Here is a 27468-nt window from a genome sequence, read left to right on the forward strand (position 1 = left end):
CCATCTCATCCCATACTACGGTTTTACCCTAGTGCCACACTTTCTCAAGCAGCTTGATTGTCTCGTGTTGTCAGCATAGTGTTACCTGACACAGAGGTATGGTAGCCAAAGCCCTACTCCTGCCTGCACTCATGACGAAAGGAAAGACACCTGTTGCCTCTCCTCTCTATTAATAGTCCATTATGTTGTAAGGTGACTGCTGTCCCTGAAGTAAAGGTAGCCCGACGACATCTGAGCACAGAGGCAGGTGTCCCCTCCACTCAGATCTTCCTGGCAGACCACATTGTGTATCAGACTCCAGGTTTTGTCTATTTGTGTGTGCTTTCTCTGACAGGGAAACAGACAACTGTGACCACATATTAATTAATGTGTTTTTATTTTATGTTAAGTGGTAATTGTGTTGCACATCAGATGTACACTTTCTGAAGCACGTTTGTGTTGATGAATAAATAGAGAAAGATACAAGTACTATTCCTGCACGTTATTGTAAAAAACTGTGTATGACGTAATTTAATGGAAACATCTTTTATAACAGAATTAACTCAATGATAAGAACAACTTGTTCCACATCACACATGGCCCACAGTGCATTGGTTGGGTGTTTATTTGCATTGCTTAAGATTTGTTTGCACTTTTTTAAAGGCCAATTTATATTTCAGATAAATCAGTACTGACCGACTATTAATTAGATGTGTAGCCAGTAACAGAGATCATTCTCATTCCCTAGTCCTGCTGTTCTCAAGGCAAAGGCTTACGTCTTTAATTTTTAGCTTGGAAGCCAAAGGAGCATAATCAATGTGTTGCCTCTGCGGACAGACGGACACGCTCAGCACTTGTGCCTGTTAAATCGTAATGAGCTTTATATAAATTCAACATAGCACTTGCTATCGATTACATTTGGCTCTGACATTGCAAGGTTGGTTGTCCTTCATTTATATCAGCCTTGTGTTCTTCTTTTATTTACTTCAGCCAAATAGCCTAATTTTGCTGTTCTTACCAGGATATATGACCTGTCCCACCTCTCTCACTGAACTGAACTTCTTCCATTTTTAATTTCTTAATTGACTTTTCCTCAGTTTTAATATTCTCAGAACTACTTACTCACCTCCTGAAGCAAATCTTGCTACGTGCTTTAGGGAAGATTACAGGGGTATTAAAGTTTTGAGTGCTATTGGAGCTGCCATATCAGTGAATCCTGCCTTGTATTTCAAAGTAGACAAGGCCTGCCACGTTTCCTTTTCAGCTACAGAAGAGTAACTAGATAGTGTCAGTTTAAGTGCTCAGCAGGGGTTCAGCACCATTCAAGTCTCTTTGGAGAGTCAGGTTATGGTATTACAGCTGCTACACTAAGAGAGGCAAGGTGGGAAGGTGGTGAGATAGACATCCTTAGGCCCACCTGCAGGGGGAAAGCCTTGCTTGAATCCTGTTTCATAGCATGGCACATCAGCAGAGTGACTGCGTGTGATCTAATCTTGTTAATGGGCACTTCATTGGTTTAAGAACCAGGCCTTTCCAGGTGGTCTTTGTGTTTTTGTGTGAAGTTGCAAGCAGCAGGGTGATGTTAAAGGGAGCAGGGAGTCTGGCTACATTCTCCCCATCTCATTGTTTCAGTCTTTCAGCTGGTCATGTCACACTGTTGATGTTGCAGTGCCATTGCTTTTGTTTCCTTCCCTTATCTTTCCTCCCCTTTATCTTTCCCTTCTGTCATTCCCCAGCATTTTCACTGACTCCCTCCCAGAGTGTCTTGTGATATTACAGCCCCTAGTCATAACAAAACCCATCAGCTTTCTCGTGCTCTGGGTACTGTGTCCTAGTTCATCTGCCTGTTTGTGTAAGTCTACTCGTTCTGATGGCCGTCTGTTCTGTGCTGTTCACTGCTTGTTGTTTTGTCATTACATGCTCCAGATCGGTGGATTTGTGTTTTATGAGGATGTGTGCACAGGGGACTGGCAGGTAAAGCTTTGTAATTCTCTCCTGGTTCAACACAACATGCAGGACCCTCTCTCATTCCCTCAGCTGTCCCCACTCATCTTTTCATTCCTCCCTAGTAGTGCCTTATGCCCTTGTGATGTTTATCTCTCTTTCCCAGCTTTTGTAATCTTCTTGACTGTTAAATTTCATGGCCTTTGCATGGCCTTGTCTCCCCACAGAGCAGAAGTGTTCAGCATGGATCTCATCTTACTCATCATTAGCACATTCAGTTTGCAGCCGGGTGAGGCTGGAAACTGGGCTGTTCAGGATCTCTGCCCATCCTCCTTACAGCTTCGCATGGCCCCAATGCGGTTTTGTCTGCATAGCTGATGTGCACCGATCATGCCAGCACAAGAGCTGTACACTGAAGCCCTTGTTCTGGATTGGCAGTACAACTAGACTTGACTTCAGCCGGTAGCAGCAGTGAGGAAAGTCATTTCCTGGCAGAATCTATAAATGCACTTCAACCTCTGACTTAATAAGGCAGCAGCCACCTTGTCAGTGTCAAGTGAGAGTGGCGCCATTGTAGAGCTTATTGCTGCTGAGAGGCGGCTGCTTGTGGCAGTGAGGGATGGATGAATGGATATCACCCACAGACAAATCCACATGATTGCATGGCTGCATGCTTCAAGTGGCTGTTTCCAGGGGTATGGATGGTCAGTCATGTGACATGAAGAGCAGAGGGGTGTTTGTTTCATTTGAAACAACAACCACAGCATGTGATTTTGCTGATTAGCTGTAGCTCACCAGTTCAGGGTGTTAATCAGCCAAATGAGCTGACTGTGGTTTGAGTGCAAGCCAAAGCCTGCAAACATGCAGCTCTCTGAGGGACATGGTGGTCCATCCCTGCCCTGCAGCTTAGCCTGCTTAACTGTGACAGAATGTCAGACAGCCAGCTTTTCACCAGAGCTTTGTAAATGAAATGGTTCTTTTGAGATTTCTCTTACTCAGTTAATCAAATTAGTTGCAGTAGCACAACTCTAACAAGGTCTTTATTTAAAAACTTTTCATTTTATAGAATCACATATTATTATGCTTAGTTCATAAATTCAACTTTTTGTGACTTTTAGAACATTTACTGGAAATAGATGTATTCAGTATTTGCTTGTGTCTAAGAATTGCACAGTGTGGATATGCACAGTCATATATAACACTATGTTTCCCTTGGTCATTGTTCTAATCTCTTGCCTTGCTTTGGCTCTGTCTCCCCAGCTTTCTCACTCTTTTTTTAACCACCTCTCACACTCTGTTCTTTCTTTATTCATGCTGGTATTCATTGTTTGGTTTTGCTCACTACAGAGGCTTGGAGCTGGACAATGGCCTTGTTATCTAGACTACTGTGGCCCACTGAATGTGCAACAGTTGGTCTTAGTGGAGGCTACAATAGAATACCCACAGTTCTGCAATCCCACAACAGGGAACGCAGGTTACACATAGTTCATACTGACTAGTTTCTTTTACGTGAGCTATGGGGGGTTAGGCTTTATGAATAAATGTGCTTCAGAGAAGTTGTGTATTTGGTAAAATGACCAGGTGTTGAATTCTAACATGATGAGTCTGGGAGTCCCCTGTCCCCTTTTGCCTTCCTGCTTGTGCATATTGGCCAAAAGACCAATATTCAATTCTCTTACTTACAGTCTTTCTGAGTTATATTAATAATTTGTAATTTTATCTTTGTTTATTAATAATGCCTGTCTTTCTGTTTCTCTTGCTGATGGTATTTTGTTGCAGGACTCAGGCAGAGATGGCCCATACATGTCGTGGAACAATCAACTTGGCCACAGCACACATCGACACAGAGGACGCCTGCAATATTGTCCTGAGCAGCGGTGGCCGCACTTATCACCTGAAGGCTAGCACAGAAGTGGAGCGGCAAAGATGGGTCACGGCTCTAGAGTTGGCCAAAGCAAAAGCCATCCGCATGATGAACGATCAGTCTGGTAAGGACAAATTTAGTAGGCAACTACTTATGTGGAAAATCTAAGCTGAACGGAAAAGAAAAAATGGATGCTACAAGAACATAATGCACCCCTAAGACACAGGTGTAAGTTGTAAATGGTCAGAATGTAGTCTTGATAAAATAAAGACTGGGTTGCTACAGTCTGGGCAAACATATAAGTTTGTGTTGATCTTGTAATTTTTGTGTTGATCTTGTAATTTAAGTTGTACTGTTATTAAGATCCCTGTGAGGTGAAAGTTTTGTTGCATGGGCCTCAGCTGAGCCTACATATGCCTACATAATATCTTTAAATTTCCTTCAGCCTCTGGTCTCCAGTGTGCCCTGGTTTTTGATATTCAGCACTTGATGCTTCAGCTACTTCAATGTAATTCAGATTCCAACGTGAACCGGGAGAGGGCAGTGCTGTCTACTCAGTCCAATTGGAAATCAAACTGGAGTATGCTAATCTTACCGTGAGAACTGAGCTTCCATTCAGCAGCCTCTTGACAGCAGAACACCCTCCTTTCCACGGGAACCTATTCTTGTATGGTTGTATTGGGTGTTGCTGGTCAAAGGCTGTGGGAAAAGCCTGGGAGGACTGTTTTTCTTCACGTTTTACCCTGGCATCATCCCAAAGCCTCGGTGCCCTAGTTTTTTGCAGACAGGGTCTACAGAGAGTGGACAGACTATATATTCCTCTGGCCTCCATTTGAAAGTCAGATCACTAAATATAGACAAGGAGGGAATCTGAGTGCTTTACCACTTCCAGTTAGGAGGAAGGGATTGCTGGTATATTGGAATCAATCAATTTGAAAGAAGACAGTGTATGTGCATGTAAATGTAGTGAATTGAAGAGCAACCTTAGTGACATCAAGTACATGAAATACAGTAAAATTGCTATTGCAATTTGATGCTTTTAAAAATGAAGTCAAATTTCAGCTTGATTTTGGATTATAATCGAGTGTTTTAAGTTGCTCTAAGAGAAGTTAAACATGAGGCTAAGTAAAACCAGATTTTTCTCTAGCATAATCACTAAAATGTTTGCTTTTCATTAAATAGACCATGTCAAGAGTACAGTGATACAACAGCATTACAAAGTATTTTATGTATTGTTCATTCTTCAAGCTGGCAGTTAGTATTTATCTGTTTGCTCATTGCCAAGGTAAGTTAGCTTCAGCAGTATGCTTTGAGTTAACCTGTTGTACTGTTGTTTTACATACTTGCTCAATGTGTTTGTTTGAAAGATTGGTGCCATTTACCTCTGAACTCAGAGCAGAGCTGTTTTTAGTCACTGACTCAGATGGATCCTACAATTCCCACAATGCAGTTCAATAGTGTCTTTCATCAGGCATTACCTGCCTCACTATTTTATGAAGCTTTAAATTCTTTGTACTTTCTTTAAACTTTGACTCAGTAATGGCTTTAAAGCTTAGAGTAGGCGTACACATGTCTTTGTGTTCTCTAACATTTCCTTTCACAGCTAATCTATCTGTGGGAGGAGGATTTAAGAAAATGTGAGAAAAGGGACTGTGTGAATCTGTCTACAGAAAATTAAGTATCTGTTAATACTCCTGGAAGTAATGCTTTAATACCTCAGTGAATGACCATAAATGTTGTCAGAGCTTATCAAATTTTAATTTGAAATCCATTTTGGCCATAATGCTCCTTCAGAGCATCTCAATCTTTTTCTATGGTATTAGACAAACCTGGATCCGTGACAGGGTCCCTCTATTCATTAACCTGCCCTCCCCTGTCTGCCAGTGGAACAAAGAGCTCCTATCCCCTAAGAAAAGCACTATGGTAAACCCTGGGCATATCGTGTGTCAGTATAGAGCACAGTTATATCTAGAAATCCCTGACATGGCTTGTCTTTCTTTATTACCATCTCTGGCTGTTTTTTGTTTTGTTTTGTTTTGTTTTTTTTGTCAAGTACTTATCTTTAAAATTGCATCTAGTAATAGTAAAATTCTGTACTGGATTGACTGGAGTCTGTCAGCAATGAGATTCTTTCTATGTGCAACTGTTCACAGCCTTACAACAGTTGCTTTAATTTCAATTAGTACTGGTGTGACTATTGCAGCCTTTCCATTTATAGACCTTCTCTGTCCTTCCATGAGTGCATCTTGTTTTAATTTAGGCTTAGATTGTATTTCTGCCTACCGAAGCTGTTCCCTGTAGCCTGAGGCATATACAGTCAGCAGGTGGCAGTGTTTCCCCTCACTCCAACATGCCCTCCTGCCTGCCCTGTATCTGACACTGCTTCTAAAAGTGCATTCACAGCCTGACATATTGGTGGCTTGATTTTAACCATGACACCCAAGTGAAAATTTGCATAGATGGTGAATTTTAGTGGAAACTAAGAACCAGCCATCCAATAAGTGGATTGTCTGGATATAGCAGAGTTCAGACATACACAGCTGAGGTAGTCAGGAGACAACGACACCTGATTCTGAAACACAGTTCTCTGTCCTTGGTACTGAAACCATAGACCATTTAAAAAAAAAAAAAAAAAAAAAAGTCAATGTGAGTACAAATTAGGAATGCCTCCTTCGACATGCTTCATTTGTCATTTTCTCCACCCTACCTTCTCTTTCCTTATCCCCTGGTCCTGACCGTCTGACTACCCCCCCGCTCCAGTCTCTCTCGCCCTCTCACTCGTTGCCTGGTTTTCCCGCCCCCTCCTTTTCTCTCTCTCTTTTCCCTTCTCCCAGTAAGCAGTTGACTCTGCTTTTCATTAGGCGGGGTTTTAGTTCTGAATGGAATAACCTTCTGCTTTCTCTAACTCTCACCCATTTTTTTTTCACTTAAAACATTGCTATTGTCTGGCAAAGGATAAGGCACAGTATTACTATTGTAAGTATGCAGCTTTTTTTCCTGTGTGTTGTGCTCAGGAACCTTTGTGTGTAGTTATAGTTGTGTGCATATGTGTAGATCTGGTTCAGATGATTAGATGTTGATTTGTATTATGTCAAATTAGTGTATAGTGACTCACAAGTGCTTGTTCTTTCCATCTTAGAGACTGCATACAGTAAATATCTGAAACCAATAAAGAAAAGCTCTTTGAATTGTAGAGTATTAAGAAACTAAGGACATAACGAAAATATATTTCTCCATCATCTGTAAATAGAAAACAGTTGAATTCCTTAATGCAGTATATTGCTTTTCTATTGTTTCGGACAATGACTGAATGTCTTTGGCCAGGGCAAGAGAGTCAATGAGAGGACAGAGTTACAAAATTAATTTATTTTGCTTATTTACCAATAAAGTCAAAAATATTTTCTGATGATAGATTCTATAAAAGTATATTGGCCACCCTCGCGGCTGTTAAGCAAAATATTCACACTTAACAGTTTTAGTTAACATAGAGATAAAAAATCTGCATCTGGAAGTATTTATCAATTGCTAGCAAGCAGTGTTTTAAATTATTTTTATTTTGTGATATTATATAATGAATATTAATATTTTGAATTTATCTGCAGCTGCTTAATTTGTGGTAGGATCCATCCTGTGTGACATGCTAAGTTGTGAGCTCATGAAAGAATGAATTAAATGACAGATGGCAGGCTTATCATCCTCATCAATTAGTTCTGCAGCGGCTGTGTATCGAATCGCTTGTTCTTGTTTGTTTTGGATGTAAATGCATGTGCTGGCCGAGGTCGATTTGCAGCTCACTCCCTGATGACAAGTGAGATGGAGACAGAGAGATCAGAGTCGGATTCAGCCTTGTACCATAACAAACATCACTGCCAGATGAATCCACGCTCTTCACAGAGATCACAAAGACTGTGGCTGTCCAAGTATTTAGTCAGCTAAAAATGATCTGTCTTTGTGCTTCTCTATCTCCTTTTTAATTTTTTTTTAGCCATGTTTAACTTATTTGTCCCATATGTCCCTTTGTGATCTGTTATGGATGTAGCAAGAAGGTGTCCCTGTGAAATGAAACTTTTGCTCTCTCATAATGGATTTCACATGTTTGATCTCCCTGTTTGAACCCCCCTACCCCCATTGCTGCTGCCTATGTCAAGAAATCGATCTTGCAGTTGTATGCTGCCCACTTCTTCACTCACTGATCTGATTTGCCATTTGCTCTATTCCCTCTGTTTGCTGTTTTTCTAACAGTTTATTGTAAACAGCTGTTTTTTAAAAAAAATTTTTACTTAAACATTTCTTGCTTTTTCCCCTCCTACATCAAACTTTTCACCTCCTCCCTCTATGTTTTTATTCTTGAGGGATTCTGTATTCCTGATAATGATTTTTTTAATTTTTTGGTCTTGTAAGCTTTGGGAGGATAAAGCTGACACCATCATTAATGTGGGCAGTTGCTATGGTTATAGGTGTTGTTCTCATCTATCAGAAAACTGGTGGAAAAGGCATGAAGTAGTTTACATGTTTATGGTGGACTATAAGGGGTCACACACTGACTACTGCTGACACTGTGACAACACTGGCAGCCTGGGAAGCAGTGATACAAAAACATGATTAAATGATGTAATGTGATAGTTTTCTTAATTTTGTTTATTTTTTGTCCTAATAGTTTGGGCATCTGTAGCATTTTCATATACTTAAGTATATTTTCATAGTATTATTTTTTACTCTTGCATTGTATGCTGTGTGTCTATACCTTGCTGCTGCGACAAAGGATCTCGTTGGGATCAATAAAGTACAGTCTGTTCATTATTGTTTCTGTTTTTCACAACATTTCAGTCAGGGTTGATTGGACCAAAACTAGTAGAATATACACTACATGTAAGTAGCTGAAAAGAGATGTCCTGTCTTAGAACCGAATATAATGATAAATCTGTTTTTATTCCTGCTTGTGTGTGTGTGTGTCTGTCTGTCTTCATGTGATTTAGTCAATCAGAGTAAGGTAATCAGGCTGAGATACTGTGTTTGCATTAGTCTCGCCTTTTGTCTGTTCCATGGGTGTTTTGGTTTTACACCACTGTTAATAGATCTATAAATTATGCTTTGACACCACACAGTCAACAGTACTATTGAAGTGCTGTATTGTTACAGGATCTACACTGTTTGTCTGCTCTACAGTGTACTGTGACCCGCTGTGTGCTGCGTGAAATTTGAATTCATTATTAAACTCCCTTTGTGTCCCAGTCAACACACACATTCTCTCTCGTCAGTCAGTGTATCTATTCTGCTTTATCAGCACTGAGCTGATAGACAGGTCATTAAAATATAAATTAGTCCATCCTTTTGCAAGGGAGTCAACTAAGAGAATAATGGTTCAGTGTTGTGGTTCAATTTTCTATTGTCTTGCTCTTTCACTGTCATCCTTTATCGATTTCTGTTGTGACAACATACGGTTTGTGCTTCATCAACTTTTGCTCTTTCTGCACAGTTGGCTAGGACTGTTTTTCTGACAGTACTGTTGTCTAACATGGCGAGTTTGCTGTTGTTTAAAGGTCATCATAGTTGGAAGCCCAGTTCTCTGTGAATGATGAGTTTAAACTAATTCGTCTGGCATTTCATACTGTGAGCAATAAACAGAAATCCAAATTTTTAATAACGTTTTCTCTTTGGCCAAATTCTTGGTTCAGCATTGTAAATATGAGTTTGTCATGAGAAGTTCCTACTACACATCACCTGACTCAGGTCAGTAGGTTTGTAAGTAAAGATTATTCTGTTAATTTTTTTTATTCCATTCAGTAGTTTCACAATATTTGAAACAGTCTTTCCAGTATTGTTGTTGTCTAACATCCCTAACATACAAGTCAGGGACATACATGTTTTATCATGGATGTCTCCTGCTAAAGCAGTGTGTGCTTTATATGAACCTACAGGGTAATAGAGATAATTTAAGCAACACATGAAACATAGTGGATAGTGCCTTGTGGTTTGGGCATCTATTGACTTAGTGTCTGGACAACTTCCAGTCTCTAATAAATGTGTAATGATTTTGTGAAATCTTCCAGGGAAATTTAAAGATATCCATTTAAGTCATGACTTCTCGAGAAGTCAAGTCACACAATGTGATAATAACCCACCCTAGCACAGAAATAAGCTTTCCACAACAGGTTTTGACTGTTTAATTTTGCTCTCTGGAAAGTCCAAGTCCTGACCTTAAGCCTATTAAACTGTACAAGCGACACATCCCACAAGTATCAGTGAGTTGAATCTATGCTTTAATGAGCAGTTGTTTAAAAAAATCTGCTCATTTCTGCAGCTCTGGTCAGCAGCCATGGAAACGATTGGCTGAGGTTATTGCTAAAATATACAGCACAGCTTATTCTTTTTTTAAATTATTTTTTTATTTTCAGTGTTTTTCTAAAGCATAATGTATGTCTGAGAAGCATATGGTATGTCAGACATTATGATGCGGTCTGTCTGTGTGTGTCTAATAAAAAACATTATCAGAGATGATGATTGAACCTCCTACACAGTTTTGTTCTATGTAGGACCTTTTTTAAATTTTGCAGTTCCTGCATTTACAAATGAATTTGGAAAAACTCTTTATATCTATTATTCCTCTGATACACTTGAAGACACAGGTAGGAATATATTTGTAGACTCAGCAAACATTTAAATTTTAAATATAGAACTCATAGGTTTACTTACAATATCAACACTAGCAGCTGCCATGCAAAGATACTACCTGTACTTGAGCTTATCTGTCAGTGATGACTAAGTGTACACAGGGCTGGATGATTCATACACAACATATTGAGATTGTAATTTCTTTCTGCTGCGTGGGGTATTCATGTGAAGTGTTGTCTGTTTGTGATTACTAAAGCATTGAGTTAATGCGTGGTCCTCTTATTGTAAGCCAGCACAGACTGACGCAGGAAGTAATTACCATACTCTTAACTCTTGCATTTGTGGTTAATTAAGGATCCTCCACCTCCTTTGGATAAGCTGGTTATTATCGCCACAGGAGGAGCATCGCTATGCAGTATAGCTTCTGTTTCACTGCAGTCAATTTTTGTATTTCTGTTCTTCAGTGCATTGGTCGTCTGTTGCCTCAGTGACAGTGAGACAGCATGGTGTCTGGCATGATGTGGGCTTTTGGCATATGGATCAATAACTACTGCTGCTGGATTTGGCAGCCTAATGTTTTCAATGATGTCAAACTCAGAAGATGACTTCTTAAAAATGTCATCTTTTCTGATAAAATGTGTGCCTTCCCACAATAAAACGTTTTCTCTCTTAAACTAAGTTTTAATGAGCTCAATGTTTGTGCATACAGGCTGTTTTAGAGTGTTTGGGTTTGTGGTTCTTATCCAGTAACTGCCTTAATGAGACTGTAACTGTTCTTTAAATCTCCCTTTTCCCTGTAGTTTGTCTTTGAGATGGTTTGGCCTTCAACTATCCTCCAGTAAAAACTAGGAAATTTTCAAATATGATGTGATATTAAGAGTAAATTAGATTTCACTTCATCGGGGTGTGTGTTTGTATATGTGTATACACACAGTTTTGTGTGTGTGTGTGTGTGTGTGTGTGTGTGTGCGTGCATGCGTGTGTGTGTGTGTGTGTGTGTATGTATATACACACACACACACACACACACACATACAGCTCATTCTGATTGGTCAATTCAATGACCCGTTTTCATTGGCCGTTTTTAGGACTCCATCCATTTGGTCAATTGAATGTCTCATTTTTATTGGTGGATTTCAAGACTGTTTGTGATTGGTCGATTGAATGAGTGATTCTGATTGGCTAGCATCAAGACCCAAGCCTTTATGACCCACAGGGGTGAGTGGGAAATTTCTGTGTGCGTGTGTGTAACTGTTCAACAAAAGAAATGGTGAAGGTCAGGTATGAAGTTAATTGAGATTTCATGTTTCATTGCTCTCTTGAACATGGCCTGGGAGATGGGATGTTCTTTATTTACACTCCAAAAATTTTTTGCAGTCAGCACTTCTCTCACCTAATTTACAGTATTTTTGCTGTTATTAGATATTTTCCTGAATTGCTCTATCACACTTGTTCTATCACACTACCTGTTCATAGTAGACACAGGCTGTCCTCTTGTCTTAATCACAAATTAAATCATGTTGCATCTGTAGTGTGTAGTGGGACTTGGTTAACTAAATGATATGTGTTGTCAAAAATAATCTAGTACGAGTACGTGATATTTCCTTTCTCATTTTCCCTTATTGTCTAGTGGTTTGTATGGATTCCTAGTATGGATAGAGTATGATCAATTATAGACCACTCTTTGGTCTGAATAGTTGGTTTGTCTGGTGCATTATTAGATGCATTTTTAGTTGATATTCTCATATGGGATTAATCCTGTTTGTCTAAAAAAGAAATGCATGAAAAAGCAAAGGAGGGAGTGAGATTTGTTCTTGCACCTGAGAGCAAATAATAGTGTGAATTATGCTTTGTAAGAACAGCGACATTGACCTTTCTGCTGGAGGTCAGATTTGAATTGGTCTATCAGCACTATGGAGAGAGATTCTGACAGAGGAATGATGTTTTATGTGACCTTTCGCCCTTATTCTTGTGGCATTCTGAATTTTAGCATCTTAATTTAATTTCAAATGTTCGCATTCCTGATGTCCTACCGCATTTGTCTTGTCAGTTTTTGAAGCAACATAATATCAATTCAATACTATTCAGCTTTCCCAAAATAACAGTTTTTTGCTGTCAAGCTACAAAAGCAGCAGACAAGGGGTAACAGAGAGGAAGTAGTGCATTCTGGTCTGAGCTGTGTAGATGAATGCTGGCTGCTGACTTCTTTCTCCTCTCTGCTTCACTCACTCCCTCCCTCCCTCCCCCCTCACCTCCTCCTCCTACTCCTCCTCCTCCACTCTGCACTGCACTGAGAGAAGCATGTGAAGGAGAATTGTAAATGTGCCGTGCTTTGTGAATGCATGCATGCCGTGTGTGTGTGTGTGTGTCTGTCTTCAGAAGAAAGGGAAGCAGTGCAGAAAAGGAGATATGAATTATAAGAGGGAGTGCCTGCATCGCTCCCCACATAACTGTATGTGTGTGCTGTAATGTGTATGATTATGCATGTACATGTGTGCACGCTGCAATGCTGAATAGAGAAAGTCGCTGCCTCAGCCCAGCCCATGCTGGGATTATGTAGCGGCCCAGGGGTAGTGTTGCGTCTCAGGGAGCGTGGAGTGGGATCAGGCCTACAGAGAGTGGGATGAAGGGCCGGAGCTGCTGGGAGCCGGGGACGGTCCGCTCCCTCTGCAACTCAGGCTGCCTGAGTAAACTCAACCAGGGTTAGTACATCTGTGGCTAAAGCTCTAGCACAGGAGCACGGAGCTGTCACTGTCCTTTCCATCTGTCCAACGACGAAACATTCCTCATCTTGTCATCTCCTCCTAATTGTATGCCTGAAAGGTAGCTGTCATTCCTTCATCTGTCCTCTTCTTTGTGGCATCTGTCTTCTATCACCTTGGATGCTCATATTTCTGCAGCCTTCTTCAACAATGCAGTGCCTCATGCTGCAAAAAGAGCAGTCTGTCCCATCTCCTGCACACCTCACTGCATGCAGTCTCCTTCCCTCTTTCCCTTCCTTTTCCTGTGCTGTTCTCACTCAGACTCATTTCCTCTCTCTTTTGTGCCTGCTCTACCCCACATTTGCATATGGATGAGTCTGAGTCTGCCAGGCCTATGTGCCAACATGCATCTCTGTATGCATAGTATGTGTGCACCACCAGAACTGTGAAATGAGAAGTGATATATATGTGTCTCTGTAAGGGCAGAACAAGATGAATCAAATGTAGTGCAGTGCACACGGCAGATTTGCAGGATTCTTACCTGTACAACATGTTGTTAAGAATTTTTCATAGAACAAATAATGCTCTGTTATTGCTCATCGCAAGTCAGTCGCATCCTATACAGTGTAATTTGTGCAGTGTGTATATAATTATGTTGTTACCTTTGGATGAAAAATGAAAAGGTGTTGTAATGTTTTTTCTTCCCTAGTCTATCTTTCCACCTCTCTCACTTCATCTATTGTTTTCTTGCCTATGGCGGAGTTGGACAAGGTGGACTTGAACAGCTGTGCACTTAAGCCCTGGGCTTTCTGTCTCTTCATTTTGCCTGTTTGTTCACTAAAATGAGTTTGACACAGGTAATATAGGGAATGTTGTTTTAAGACCTTTGATAGTAAGCTCCTGTGCATGCTTCTCATTCTAAATGTTGGGATGAAGTTACACAAAGAACCAGCACATCACACCTCGAAATGTTGAACCAATAGGCAATAAACGGAAATCCTCCAAGGACAAACTAAGCGTAGTTGTGCTCTTGTACTGTGACAACATAATGTGTTTTATTTCAATACAAAAAGTAGTTATTTCAGCTGATGTGATTGGAGACCGATCATTTAATGACTAGACGGCTAAGACATTGAACAACTCTCAGCCAATTTTATTTTTCAAAGAATGGAGGCAGCTGGTTTAAACCAACTGACAATGTATTTCTTACTAAGTTGAACCCATGAAGATAAACCATAAACTAAAGTAGTGTAAAATATAAAGAAAATATAAATGAACCATCTCTCATAAGCGAGCAATAAAAGCAAACTGATGTTGCTACCAATCAAAATAAAGACCACTGGGCCACTGTTAAAAAAAGCAACAAATAAACACCCTGAATAATAAGATGCTTTACATTTTTCAACTCCCTGTGATAGAAAACTCCAAAGGCCCATATATCTGGTGTTGACAGCTGTGTCATTGTCACTGTCATGAAGCCAGTGCTCCAGTTCTAGGCAGGCGGCTTTGGGGGGAAAAAAGAAGCAAAAAGCAGCTTAAGAAAGCTACATAGATTTATTCATTAATGTGAGAATGATTTCTTAGTGCTAACAAACTGATTTAGTGACTTCTGTCTAATTAAATTTAACAGTTGCATTTAACACAGAGTTGTGATGCACCTAAGAGCGTATGTCTACTTTTGTACTTGTCACAGAAAATGTCTCTTGAACCATATTGCCCCCAGGAAGTGTCTATGCTTTTGCACTTGTGCCACGTTTTATAGGTCTCATATATGTCATTTCATTCTTATTGTTTTTTTTTTTTTAAATAGAAGCATCATGTATTTATGAATTTGCAGAATTAGTCATTGATAATCAGTGCCATCTTTAGTTGGATAATTAAATGTTCTGTTGATATTTTACTTTCATCCTTATCCTACGATTAGTCTCCACATGCTATCTATACTGCTTGCATTTTCTAGGAAGGGTCGATTTTTATTTTTTTGAATGCACAGAACTTTAGAGTACTTTAGATTCCTTCCTACTACTGTTCTGTGAAGGCAGTCACCTCTGTTTTCGCTTGACGATTACCTGCATTACCTGCAATGAATTACACACATTCCCAGTGAAGGCATTTCATAAAGCAGTCATTATCATTATCTACAACCCTCCACACAATGATTTTGAACAGAGCAATATCAGAATAAACTGTGTGGCAAAATCTGGTGGTTGACAAACCTGTAGTGTTTCACAGTTTGCATGCATGTAAATTGAAGACTAACATATTTGCATGCTATGTAGTTAATCGATGCTTACTAGTATACACAGGTTTAAAATAAAATCATAGCATTAAAAAATATATTTGGTAAATATTGTGCGCACCAGACATGAAGGATTCACTGCAGATTCACATTGTTCTATAATCATTGGTCTCTCAATAGAAGCAAGCATTTATAATACTAGTAATGTTCTGGAAATCACACTGACACAGTTACTATTCTCAGGTTGTAGGATAATTAATGACCTCAACCTTCAGACTGGGTGAGTTATGCAGTCAATATGAGACATTTTCGACAGGTTTGATGCATCAGCTAGGAATTTAAAAAAAATGTACTCAGCATACCAGAATGTAAATCTCCAGTTCAATGATCGTCACACTGGTTGTTTTTCTTCTTGACTATCTAAGCACATTTTAAACTGTTGCTGAAATAAAACACAGTGCTTAGTTGCTGCAGTTTGCTGTTAATCTTTTCTTTTGTTGTTTTCTGCTTTGTGAGACTGTTCGATTGAATACACTGCCAGAGCTGTACTGCAGAGCTTTGGGGACAGTGATGAGTTGCACTGGACAGTTTCTCATTTGCTTGTGGAGAGCTGAGCTCCCTTTTACTGAGTTTAACCTGCTTTCTCCTCTGTTTGTCTCCTTCTGATGTATCTCAGGGGAGGTACAGAGCTGGTTAGCAATTACGGGCCAGGATTACACTCCGATCCCCCTGGGATGCATCGTCACTCTTTATCTAGCTTGTTCTCTCTTCTGTTTTTGAAATACTTTTCATCTATATCCCCTTTCCTTCACACTCTGTGAACAGACAGCTGTAATACAGTCATCACTCTCTTGCTGTCATTGCTAAAATAATTGTCCAACACCAGGTATAAACATGCTGTGCTAAAAATACAGTGATATCCTCTGGTTGCATGTGCAGTAAGGCTGGGTAATTGGAATTGGTATCTGACAAGCGCTTTAGAATAGAATAGCATAGAATAGTTTTATTGTAATTGTTCCATAGCATAATGAAATTAAGGGTCTGTCATTTAATAGTCGCACATTCACATCCACAAACAGTACAATACAATAAATATATACAGAATGTACAGAATAGGCCGAGTGAAAATGTAAGCAAATACGTAGAGTAAATGAATACAAATATATTAAAATGACATTAAAGAGAAATGCAAACATGGGAGCTCTTTAGCAGTGAGTTAAAGGGAGTGATATATTGTCTCTTCTGTGTCTGAGTAGTTGTAATTTTGTTTAAACGCAAATGATAAGTTCTACATCACACTCTTTCATTGTATATTATGCTATCAGCTATACTGCACTGTAATACAGCGAGCCTAACTTCAATGAAGTTAAATGATTTTATAACAGTTAACATCTCTCAACAACATTTTCATCTTTGTAAAGGCAGAAGTTATTCAACCCTGTCTCCTAGAAATTACATTTACCCAATCTTAATGGAGGAAACAGAAAGTAGATGCTGATGAAATGTTGGTAACAAAATTAATTAGTTTTTCTAGATTATTCACTTGCAACACGATACCAGCTAGCATTGACCTTTTTATGGGTAGGCGCTCGCAGCACTTGGTCAGAGCTAGGGATAGATCACTGTGTTAACTTACTGAACCAATAGAGAGAACGTCCAATAGACTAGAACAGCAAAACTCATGGTGTTAAAAGTTATTGACATTTAACCAGTGACAAACTTTCGTGCTTTGAATGACCATCATTAGTAGGACTTATGTGCATTATGTAGTAGTTCCTTAGAAAGACAGCGTTGCCTTTGAACATAATCCAAGCAATTTGTTTGCAAGGTAACTGGGCTATGCCACTGTTTATTTGCTTTAGTGACTTACCCTGTAAAAAAAAAAAAAAAGTGATCACATTACAAATAAAAGTGACCTTCTTTGCTGAATATTCTCCGACATGAATTTCCCCTCTTTAGTATGTTCAGATGCTATGTGTAATCTAGAGAGACAGTAGATTTCTCCCATTTGCTTGGCAGCTCAACGTACATGTCTGTCTGCCGCAGGGTTATGTCTTGTCAGCCAGAGGCTTGGCTCCACTGATATGACAGCCTGTCCTCCGGGACGAGCAGAGAGACAAGCCCTGGCAGCTGGATAGCAAAGTGCAGCTCTCTCAATTACTCCCATTGCCTGTACTTTCTGTCTCCTTCTCCTGCTCTTTTGTGCCTAACACTGAGATGGACAGTAAAGAAGAAGCTAAGGAGAAACATTTTTTGCAGATGATGAGGTGGAAGATGGATGTTGTTTATGCTTTGAAATTTTTTGTTTTGATGAAGCCCGAACCATATACTCAGACACAGATATTTGCTTAATTATATCATCTTAGGGGGAGGGTGAAATACAGACATACCGTTGAACTGGAAACCTGACTTGCATTTGTATTGATGCAGGTTGTTCTCCAAGGTGGTACATTATGGGGGGAGGGGGGAGGTAGTCTGCCCTTGAGGCATGACTGGAGTAGCAATGGGCTCCTGGCCTTGCTTCATGACGACAACTTTGCTGCTGAGAGCATCCATCCACATCTGTTGTTGTGAGGGTAAAGGTTGGAGATGTGAGAGGGTGAGACAGGCAAAGACACTGGTACACAGACAGCATAGAAAATGCATTCACACAGGTTTAGTGTAAAACATAATGTTCTGTTTTATTCCCTGTTTGCATTATGGACAGTTGACAGAATATGTTTTCATCTTCAATATTCAGACTTGTCTGTTAGAGGTTCACATTTTATTGTGCTGTAATGAATTGGGCTCTGTCTATTGAAAGGACAGTGCAGAGAGGACATTTGTGACACAATTGGTTTTAGATGTGTTATGGTTTCTCTTTCCATTTGCAGGTTTTCTCTACATTGTAGATCCATTAGTTCACAACTTAACTCTGTGAAATTTTGGAAGTAGCAGATGACATGCTGTGAGCAGTCTCCTCTAAACAAATATGTCTCGGTGCATGTGACAGTTTATTTTTAAGTGACATCGCTTAGAGCTGCAGAACTCACTGGCAGAATGAGGGTGAATAATCTGAGCAAGCCTTCACTGCAGTGCTGCAAATATCCCAAGTCTACATATCATTTTACATGGGGAAAAAAAATCATTAGTTTGAGCCAATGCACTAATATTGGAAATGTGCTAAATACCCACTCGGCACTCTTTCCTGTGCCTCTTTTTTCCTTACTGCACCTTTATAATGTCTAAATACCACCCAGTGTCAGTAGAACAGTATACTGCATGGTGCCCAAATATTATCCACATGCTACTGTAATTTCACACTCTACAATATGAATGTGATGCAGAGCACTGGGATTGACTTTACCCCATTTCTGACAGTGGTGACTTTGCTGAAGATAGTCTCCTGTTTTGTTTAGTTTCTTTGGATCAGTCTCCAGTTCTTTGTAGAATTGTTCATGTCCGCCTCGCTGATCTACAACTCATTGCTGTCTTTTTACAGGTTGTGCATTGCAACTTTCACTTTTGTAATAAAGATCTGTTATGTACAGATGTAGCTAGTGTTGCAAGAAGTTTGTAACCTGTAACAACAACATGCAGATTGTTGTTCTATTTGGCATAAAATAAATAAATTAAGTATAGATCAAAATAAAAAGTTTGGCTAGTTTGCCAGATCCAGTGCTGCATGCTCAAATTAGATAAAATTATATTCTACATATTCAGTTATCCTCATTCAACAAATAAAGTTTAGGGCAATTAGTAGTAAGAAAAGTGTTCTATGTTCTAATCCTGTGTCCTTTTCAATACGCCAGATATATGTAAAGAAGTATATTTGTGTTTTTTAATGTCAATATTCCTCCTATAGCTTTTTGGGGTGCCTCTGTTTAAGGCACTAACCTGTTTGAATCATTGCTGGGTTGTGGACAGTGTTGTTTTTGTCTCCTCTAATAACCAGACATTTGTGTCCTGCTGACACACTATTCCGCACGTTCCCACAGTACCTCACACCGGCTAGAGCTCAGTGGTGTGCGCTGCTTCTCCCTGGCTGAACTTTGGTTACCTTTGACTGAAAATGGATGCTCAGGAATGCAAATGTGATGAGAGATTTTTTTTTTTTTTTTTTTCCCAGCCCTTCCCACTCTCCCCTTTGCTCACTCTTCCCTGGCTCCACTCCCTTCTACCTTAACCCCACTTGCTTCTTTTTTGTTGTAAATAAAATGACTCCACACCATCTATATATGGACAGTAAAGTGTAATGCTAAACTACAGTAGGCTTTTCTTAACTGTGTCTTTTCTCTTGTGATCATACTTGCAGTCTGCTGATTGGAGCCAAGATGTTTTACAGAAATGGTCAATCTTAGTGAAGAATGATAGTGTATTTTATGTGTCCACACTGGCATACACTGTAGGCAATGCTGCTGACACTAAAGGTTTTCCTGGGTTGTGCTGACTCTGGTTGTGTGCTTGTTAAAGTCAGATAAAGTGAAGCTTTAGCCTAAACATCAATCTTTAGAGTTATATTTAAAGAAATATTATTAATTCCTCTCTTTTTGAAACATACAGTATTGTAAGACAATACACCTAGCGGCTTTTGCTCTGATCACAACCTCACAACTATTCTTCTACCTGTTCAGCTGTTGTCCACAGGCCTTCATGTTGAAGTTTGAGGGTTTGTTTTTGGCAGCATCATCAACATCCCTGTCAGTCTGTCTTTTCCTTGTTTCTTGCATCAATCTGATTCTGTCATCCCTAATAACTTGGGCTCTGATGAAAAATGTTGTCAGTTGATCATGCCAAAGTTTTCTGGCTACAGGCACAATATGTTCTTTCCTGTCACCACCTAACCTTGACAACCATTCCCAAGACCTGTTCTTTTTGAAAAGCATCATTTCTTCCAGAGTGGCTGCACTTGGTCCTGGCCTTTTCCTTGAGTAGTCTGTCAAACATGCCAGAACCACATTTTTTTTGCTGCCATTTGTTTTGGATGCACTTTTAACTTGTTCTTGCAGTTTCTGACTACCTAGATGCCTGTACAGTCAAAGCATTAAACTCTTCACTGATGTTTCAGACTTAACATGGAAAAAAAGGGCTATAAGTTTCTTATATATAGCTTCCAACAACCTAATATCGCCTAGTACCAATGGGCCTGCCACTGTGTGAGCTTTCTCATGAACTCCAGAGACCTGTTATTAATGGCAAACACATTCTTTATTATAGATTAGATTGTTGATATGGATTACCAGCTTGCCAATCATCCACAATGCCCTGCAACATGCAAGAAAGTAAGCAAAATCACTGTCATTGCTTGAACAAGTTTGTTCTATGAGCAGCTCAGGGGTTTGAATGCTGCTTATTAAGTACACTGAGGCTGCATTGAGTAATGTGACATTTGGCATATTGCCTATACAAGAGGCAAAGGGGAGCAGTATCAGACCATTCCTGCCCAGCAGAGAGGTTCTGAATAAGACAAGATGCTACTCACATTCACATCGTTGTGCAAATTGACATACTGTTTTTAGAAGCTGAACTGTTGAACTAAGTTTTTCACTGTTCTCATCACCCCTGTCATCCTCACTCTCACAACTGATTGACTGTGTGCCCCATTTGCTGCCTACTGGTTAACACTAATCTTTCCTGTTAATAAGGTATTGTTGTTGTTATTAGTAAGATGGGTGCCACAAAATAATTCATCGGCTATGAGGAGATTCACTCTTTCTTCCTCACTGAGCTTATTGAATCTTTATGCAATGAGTGGATTGATTCTGGCCCTATATTCAGTTCTCATTGGACTTCTTCTCTGTTTGCTCTGTTATCATCCATTACATTTTTTTATCTTGATTATTCAGTACAGTATTCAACATTCACCGTTCATCTATCAACTATGTTTTGAATGGTCTCTCTTAACTGTTTTAAATGTGCAGTGGGCAGATTTTAAAGCAGAGCAACAGCAAACTGAGGGTGTGTTAGGTATACTGGTATTTACCTTTCTCCTATATGAGTTATATATTTATTCATAATTAATGATGATTTGGAAAAATTTCAGTGGCAGTCTATCATGCTATGAATCACATTCAAGCATTGTCACTGTACAAGTGCAAAACATGACAAGACTGCTGGTCAGCTCATGCATTGTTGCTGTGACTTGTCAGTAAAAAAAAAAAAAAATGAAACCATCACCAGCTCTACTTAAGTAGAGCCATAGTCCCATGTGGTTTCTCAGTGGAGCTGGATGTTACACTAAACAAAGGTCCTGGTCAGATTTGACCCCTGTATATTGCCGTTACATAATGTAGTCCAGACACTGCTGGATTACTAGCACCCCCCCCCAGACTGAGATCAATGTTATACTTGCATGGTGTAAATTGGCTTGACAGAGGTGATAGTCTCTTCCACTGTGAGGTCACAGGCAGCCGCCATGTTCTCAGGAGAAAATGTTGGTGTAGTGCTACCTCTCCAAGAATGTGACAGTCTCTCCTATCAGTTGCACAACAGACTTTTCCAGTGTGACAGAGCAAACTCTGCATGATGGGATGTAGAAGACAGTCAGACATCACCTTCTAGACATTAGAGCATTGGAGGGACAGCAGGGTGGATTAGTGGGTGGAGAGTACAGTATTTCTCTCTATGTTAGGAACTTTTGTCTTTCTGTTACAGAAAAATATAATATAATGTTTTTATTTTTCTTCTATGTCATCCTCCTCTTCTTCTGTTTGTCATATATTTTCTTTCATCAGCAGTAGTAATTTTTATGCTGTCTGGCTGGTATGGATGTTACCGCTACATGTGTCAAGACCATCCTTTTGGGTTTGTTTTGTTAAAACCTTCTTTGTTTTGTTTTGTTTTGAAGCACACAAACACAGATGTATTCTTTAGTGTTGCATCAGTTATTTCTGATTTCAGTTGTGTTCTAAATCAGATAATGCACAATTTAAATGTAATTTATTTGTGTTGAAATCCATGAAATTGCAGTTCTGATTTTACTGTGGGCTCTTCATGGAGCTGGGTCTTGCCTTCGGTATATTTCTGTCTGTGTGTGTGTGTGTGTGCGCTTGTGCATGCAGTGTGTGTGATTTAGAGCTGACGCTGCAACACTGTTCTTGTATGTTCTGTTTAACCTTGAGTAACCTCTCTTTAGTGACATCATACAGAAAGACAGCTGCTACAGCAAAAGCTAATGGGTGTGCTAACTGTATTCAAATCAAATTTACATTTGATGCACCACAAAGAATATTTGCAGGTATGGCATATTTATAATATGCATCTCAAGCAAAGCCATTTATAAAATCTAATTAATAAAAATGTCATTTGAACACGTCATTGATAAAGGGTTTGTCTTCACGGTGAGTATCGAAAAACACCAGAATCAGCAAACAACATCCTGTGGTCACGGGGTTCATACATATCAACTCAATACTTTGAATTACCAGTGGAGGTCACTGATCAATGATGGGTTGGGTTTTTGTTTGCCATGGTGAAAAGGCAAGTCACTACATCTCTAACAGGAAATATAAGCTTATATAATAGCAGGATTTTCTTAGCTTATGCTTTCACAGCTTGAACATGTTGAACAAAATTTCTGGAAATCTTTCTAAATACATATTAAGTATATTCCCATTTCTTCATCAAGGTATTGTGTGTAACCTTTGACCTCTCTCTTCCAGATGACTCGGGGGACGAGGAGCCCACATCCCAGTCAGACCGCAGCGAGATTCAGGGCACTCTGAAGATACTCGTGAGCAAGCTAGATGACCTGAGCACATGTAATGACCTGATCGCAAAGCATGGGGCGGCCCTGCAGCGTTCCCTGAGTGAACTCGAGGGTCTGAAAGTCCCTGTGGAGGGAGGCGAGAAGATCAAGGCAGTGAATGAGCGTGCCACCCTCTTCCGCATCACTTCCAATGCTATGATCAATGTAAGTAACTGGGTCAGACCAGTCTACAAGACACAGCAGCAGTGAGCAGATAATGACCTGCATCCCGCATGGCTCTGCATGATGAATGTGACAGGAATACTGGTCATCTGTAATGATCCTGGTTAGTGAATAATGAGACATGAGATTGGTTCAGTGCATTGTGTTTAACAAAAGCCACTGAACTGTAGGCATGGAGGCTGCAGATTTAGAGAAGTTCTACACCCCACTAGATCCTGTTAAACCTACTTAAAAATAACTGCCTCTAACTTCAAGTTTTAAAATGATGGGCAAAAAGCTGGTGAATAACATGTTGCAGTTTAGCCTAACCTTTAGCTAGATTTAACAAAACACCGTCACAATCAGCTGTTCCATTCTCATAGTTGCCATGGGCTTTACAGTATATAAGTAGTGGACAAGAGCCCGGGGAGGATTGATATCCTGAAAGAGTCATACAAGATATGATAGTGGGTGGAGGGGACAGGAATAGCCCCTACCCCCCTCACCCCCAAAACACCCTCGACCCTCCCTGCTTGGTGAGGAATGTCAGAGCCTTCTGGACAACAGTTAGACAGACAGACCTGCTCTGACTAAAGCCAGATAATCATACAAGGTTTGTCTTTCGTCCTGCTTTCATTTGTTGTTAATTGTTAAGTCAGAGAATGCAGATTTTTTTGTTTTTGTTTTTGCCTATAATGCATGTATAATGATCATTCTGTTGCTCGTCTGGTCGATAGATGTAAAATAATTTAGTCAGAATCAGTCGTAGTTAAACTGCTAGTGTTTTTAACCTTTAAATTTGGTTTAAAATCAGGCAGTGAGAAATGATCTGTCAATGCTAATTCTACTTGAGACTAGAGTCATTCTACTAGACTTGAGCCATGGGGTTATAATAAAAAGACAGTCTTACTCTAATTTACAGTGAATAATGTGAAAGGCCATTGCTCAAAATGATGAGGCCCTGGTTTTTTTTTCTGTCATCCACTTTTTTTTTAGTAATTGGTATGAGAAATTGAAATTACTGGACATGCAATAAAACAGATCCTCTTAGATTGTCTAACTCATTAAAATTCCATCAAGTTTGCTATGAATGTGCTTCTAATGAGAAAGGAGTGCTGCCACAAACTCCCTGTAGTATTTTTTGGTATTGTAAATGGGTCTTTTCAAGCAGAGAGCAGCATATTTGGTTTTCCGGCGCAGGTTCAGCCACTGTTAAGACATGTACTTAGCTCTAAATTATAAATGTAGTTTTTATGTGCTTTTCAAAATTGGTACATTGGTACACCCATGTACTGAGGGAATGAGAGGAGGGGTTGAGGGAAGAAAGCAACCACAATGGCAAGACACAAATATGTGCTCTTGGTGATCTGACCCTGGCCTGGGGAGAGGGTTTCATTCTAGTTCATTTAGTGATGATGTAACTTCTCATGTGTGCCGCTGAGTTCATGCTGTTACCTATTGGTGTATGCATGTATTTCCTACACCTACAATTTAAGGTTTCCATGGTTTAATTTTCTTTGCCACGTTTTGCTGATTTCACTAGAATGTCTATTAATTGCATATCCACTCCTGCATGCTCATTCATGTTTAGCCTTTATCAACCCCATCTTCCCCCACTGGACATCACATGCAGTCTGTGTTTGTACAAGAGACTCAGCATAAAAAAAGTGGAACTATCATACTTCTTTAGGTGGGTGTTGAGTTTCATATCATACTTATGTTTGGGGAAGTGGGCTATAGTGTCACATGTGTGTCTATCATTTAAACTGAGGCTCAGACATTGATCTTTAGACACTTCATGCAAGACTACTGGAGGTAAGAGTTTGATTGGACATGGGTCTAGAAGGGGGGTTCTGCTTTAAAACACAGAGAACCTTTGAAATGTAATCAAGGGTAAGAAGGTATGATGTTTCACTACTATCAGCATATAATGAAACTGCACTATTTCAGGATTTTATAATATTATGCAATACACATCAAAAGCTCTTGGTCTGTACAAATGACTTACTCATCTAAAAAGGAAAGCGATGATCACTAAATACTTCTGTTAAACAGTGGGCTTTCAATTTTTTGAATTATTAAGATATTCAACCATATCTGGACATTTGGTTTGTTAGTGATGAAGCTGCATCCTTCAGAAAATAATGCTTATACAAATACTTATAACTGCCTGCATGTGTGTATTGAAACATTTACTGTACAGCATCATCAAATTCAGACTTGTATGCACCATAATGATGAAAGACAACAAGTAAACTAATATAGTTAACTGATAATGGCATTTCATAAAAATGTTACCTCTTAAAATAATATTCGGTTTCCAGATAGCTATCCTGTTTTCAGGTGTTACTGCATCCTTGTTTCTGTTCCTGACACCTAAAACTGATACTGTACATCATGACTGTTCTTTCTCAGTTAGAGAGCAGAGATTATTTGAGCTGCGACACGTTCATCCCTCCTGCACGGTGCATGCAGCCCTTAAGTTTATCCAAGGGGTCTTGCTAAATCTCAACAGTCCCTCTGGCTCTGTGACCAGAGATTTTCTGCAAAGCATAATCATGTACTCCTTCCACTCATGTAGGAAAGAAAAATTAGTAGCCTACGCAAAATGCTACAAAAATACTTGATCGCTTGCTTGAGAGCTTAGTAACAATCAGATGACATTTTCATCATGCATGTAGCCAGCTGTGAGGTGTTTCATAGGTTCATTGACTTTTGAGCTGACTGTGAGGCGGATAATGTCAGACATATGAGGCAGTGCCAACAAGTGCTGACACATATATTTGACCTGGAGTAACCTCTTCGACTCAGCAGTAGAAACCAAAGCACCAATGATGCCCCCTCTTGACTCAAATATACAGGTACCTGCTTTGCAATCAGCTCATGACTCATTGATGTTTTCTGTTTATAATTTGCTCTGAGATATATTTGACACAGTAGGGGCACCTATGAAAATGTTCCACATTTGTTACTTATAACATATATATATATATATATATATAGATCATTGTTTGAAGCAGTAGTGATAAATATCCTTGATTACAATGCCTTTAAATGCTTTTCCATGCCAATATTCTTACTTATTTTCTAGCTGCCGTGAAAATGTATATGCTTTTTTCAGTCAAGTATTATTTGTGGCTAAGTAAATGTAGAAGGATTCATAAAGACTTTATGATTCGAATGGTTTTGTTTTAAAGAATGTGTCACTTAGGCGTGAACAGGAACAAAAAGAAGTCACTTTCTTTTCAAAGTCCCTATGAAGTGACGGTATTATTGAGCCATGAAAAGAGCTATTTAATGACACTGGAGTATTTTTAATGCAAAAATCAGAGCTTTTAGTTACAGCAAGAGGAAAGTAACAGTGTATTAACTTTAAGAATGGACATATTTTTTGCACAATATATTATTGAAATTAAATTTGTAGTGCTCTCCGTGTGTTAATGAACTTTTCTGCATTTGTTCCTTCCCCAAGGCGTGCCGAGACTTCCTGGACCTAGCAGAGACTCACAGTAGGAGATGGCAGCGAGCGCTGCAGTATGAGCGAGAGCAGCGTACCCACCTAGAGGAGACCATTGAGCAACTAGCCAAACAGCATAACAGCCTGGAGCGAGCGTGGAGAGAAGCACCCACGCTTGTTTCCAGCACACCCAGTGCCCCTGCCACGAACAAGGGTGAGACTGACTGACTGCGTGTTACGTACTCCCGCGGGCCTCGATACGAACTTTACTATATTGACTAAAAGTTGTGTGTGACCTGAAGTTTAATATTACACACATTCTTCATGCAGAGGAATGAAATTTCAAGTTTTGTCAGAAGATCTGTATGGGAATATAGTGTGAGACAAATACAAAACAGTATATTTTACAAGAATAATCTCTGAAAATGAAGTGCATTTTTGTTTATAGCTATAGTTTTTTGAAGGTCATGTCTTACTCCCCTTTTAATAGAATCAATGTTCATTAGAAAACATTGTGATCACCCCATGTAAGGATTTGTGCTTCCCTGTTGGAAGCTCCAGTTTATACACATAACGGATCACTGAACATACCAAGTATTGAAAGTTGGATAGATGCTGAATATGAGGTGCACACCCTGAGGAGCTTGCATCATTCAGGCTAGTTAACCAGCAGGAACACTGCCAATTATACTAAGCTGATTATTCCTTGATTAATCGCCATGGGCATGTGATTATATACTTCTATCTCCTGAACTGTGTTTGGTACAAACTCACCAATATGGA

At 39.5% G+C, this 27468-nt stretch overlaps 1 protein-coding gene across 4 annotated transcripts in view; it reads left to right on the forward strand.

Moving 5' to 3' along the window:
* Positions 1 to 27468, forward strand: part of osbp2b (oxysterol binding protein 2b) — a 41048-nt gene that overhangs the window by 2314 nt on the left and 11266 nt on the right. For 2 of the 4 annotated variants that reach the window (XM_026320830.2, XM_026320831.2), the window contains exons 2-4: positions 3703 to 3911; positions 22981 to 23231; positions 26701 to 26899. In XM_026320830.2, coding sequence (XP_026176615.1) covers positions 3703 to 3911; positions 22981 to 23231; positions 26701 to 26899 — 659 coding nt within the window. Of the gene's footprint in view, positions 1 to 3702; positions 3912 to 6628; positions 6764 to 13007; positions 13102 to 22980; positions 23232 to 26700; positions 26900 to 27468 lie in introns of those variants that run through there. The other 2 variants (XM_026320833.1, XM_026320832.1) reach the window with 2 other exon arrangements.

The sequence above is a fragment of the Mastacembelus armatus genome, chromosome 9 (assembly GCF_900324485.2).
Source record: "Mastacembelus armatus chromosome 9, fMasArm1.2, whole genome shotgun sequence".
NCBI classification, from domain to species: Eukaryota; Metazoa; Chordata; class Actinopteri; order Synbranchiformes; family Mastacembelidae; genus Mastacembelus; species Mastacembelus armatus.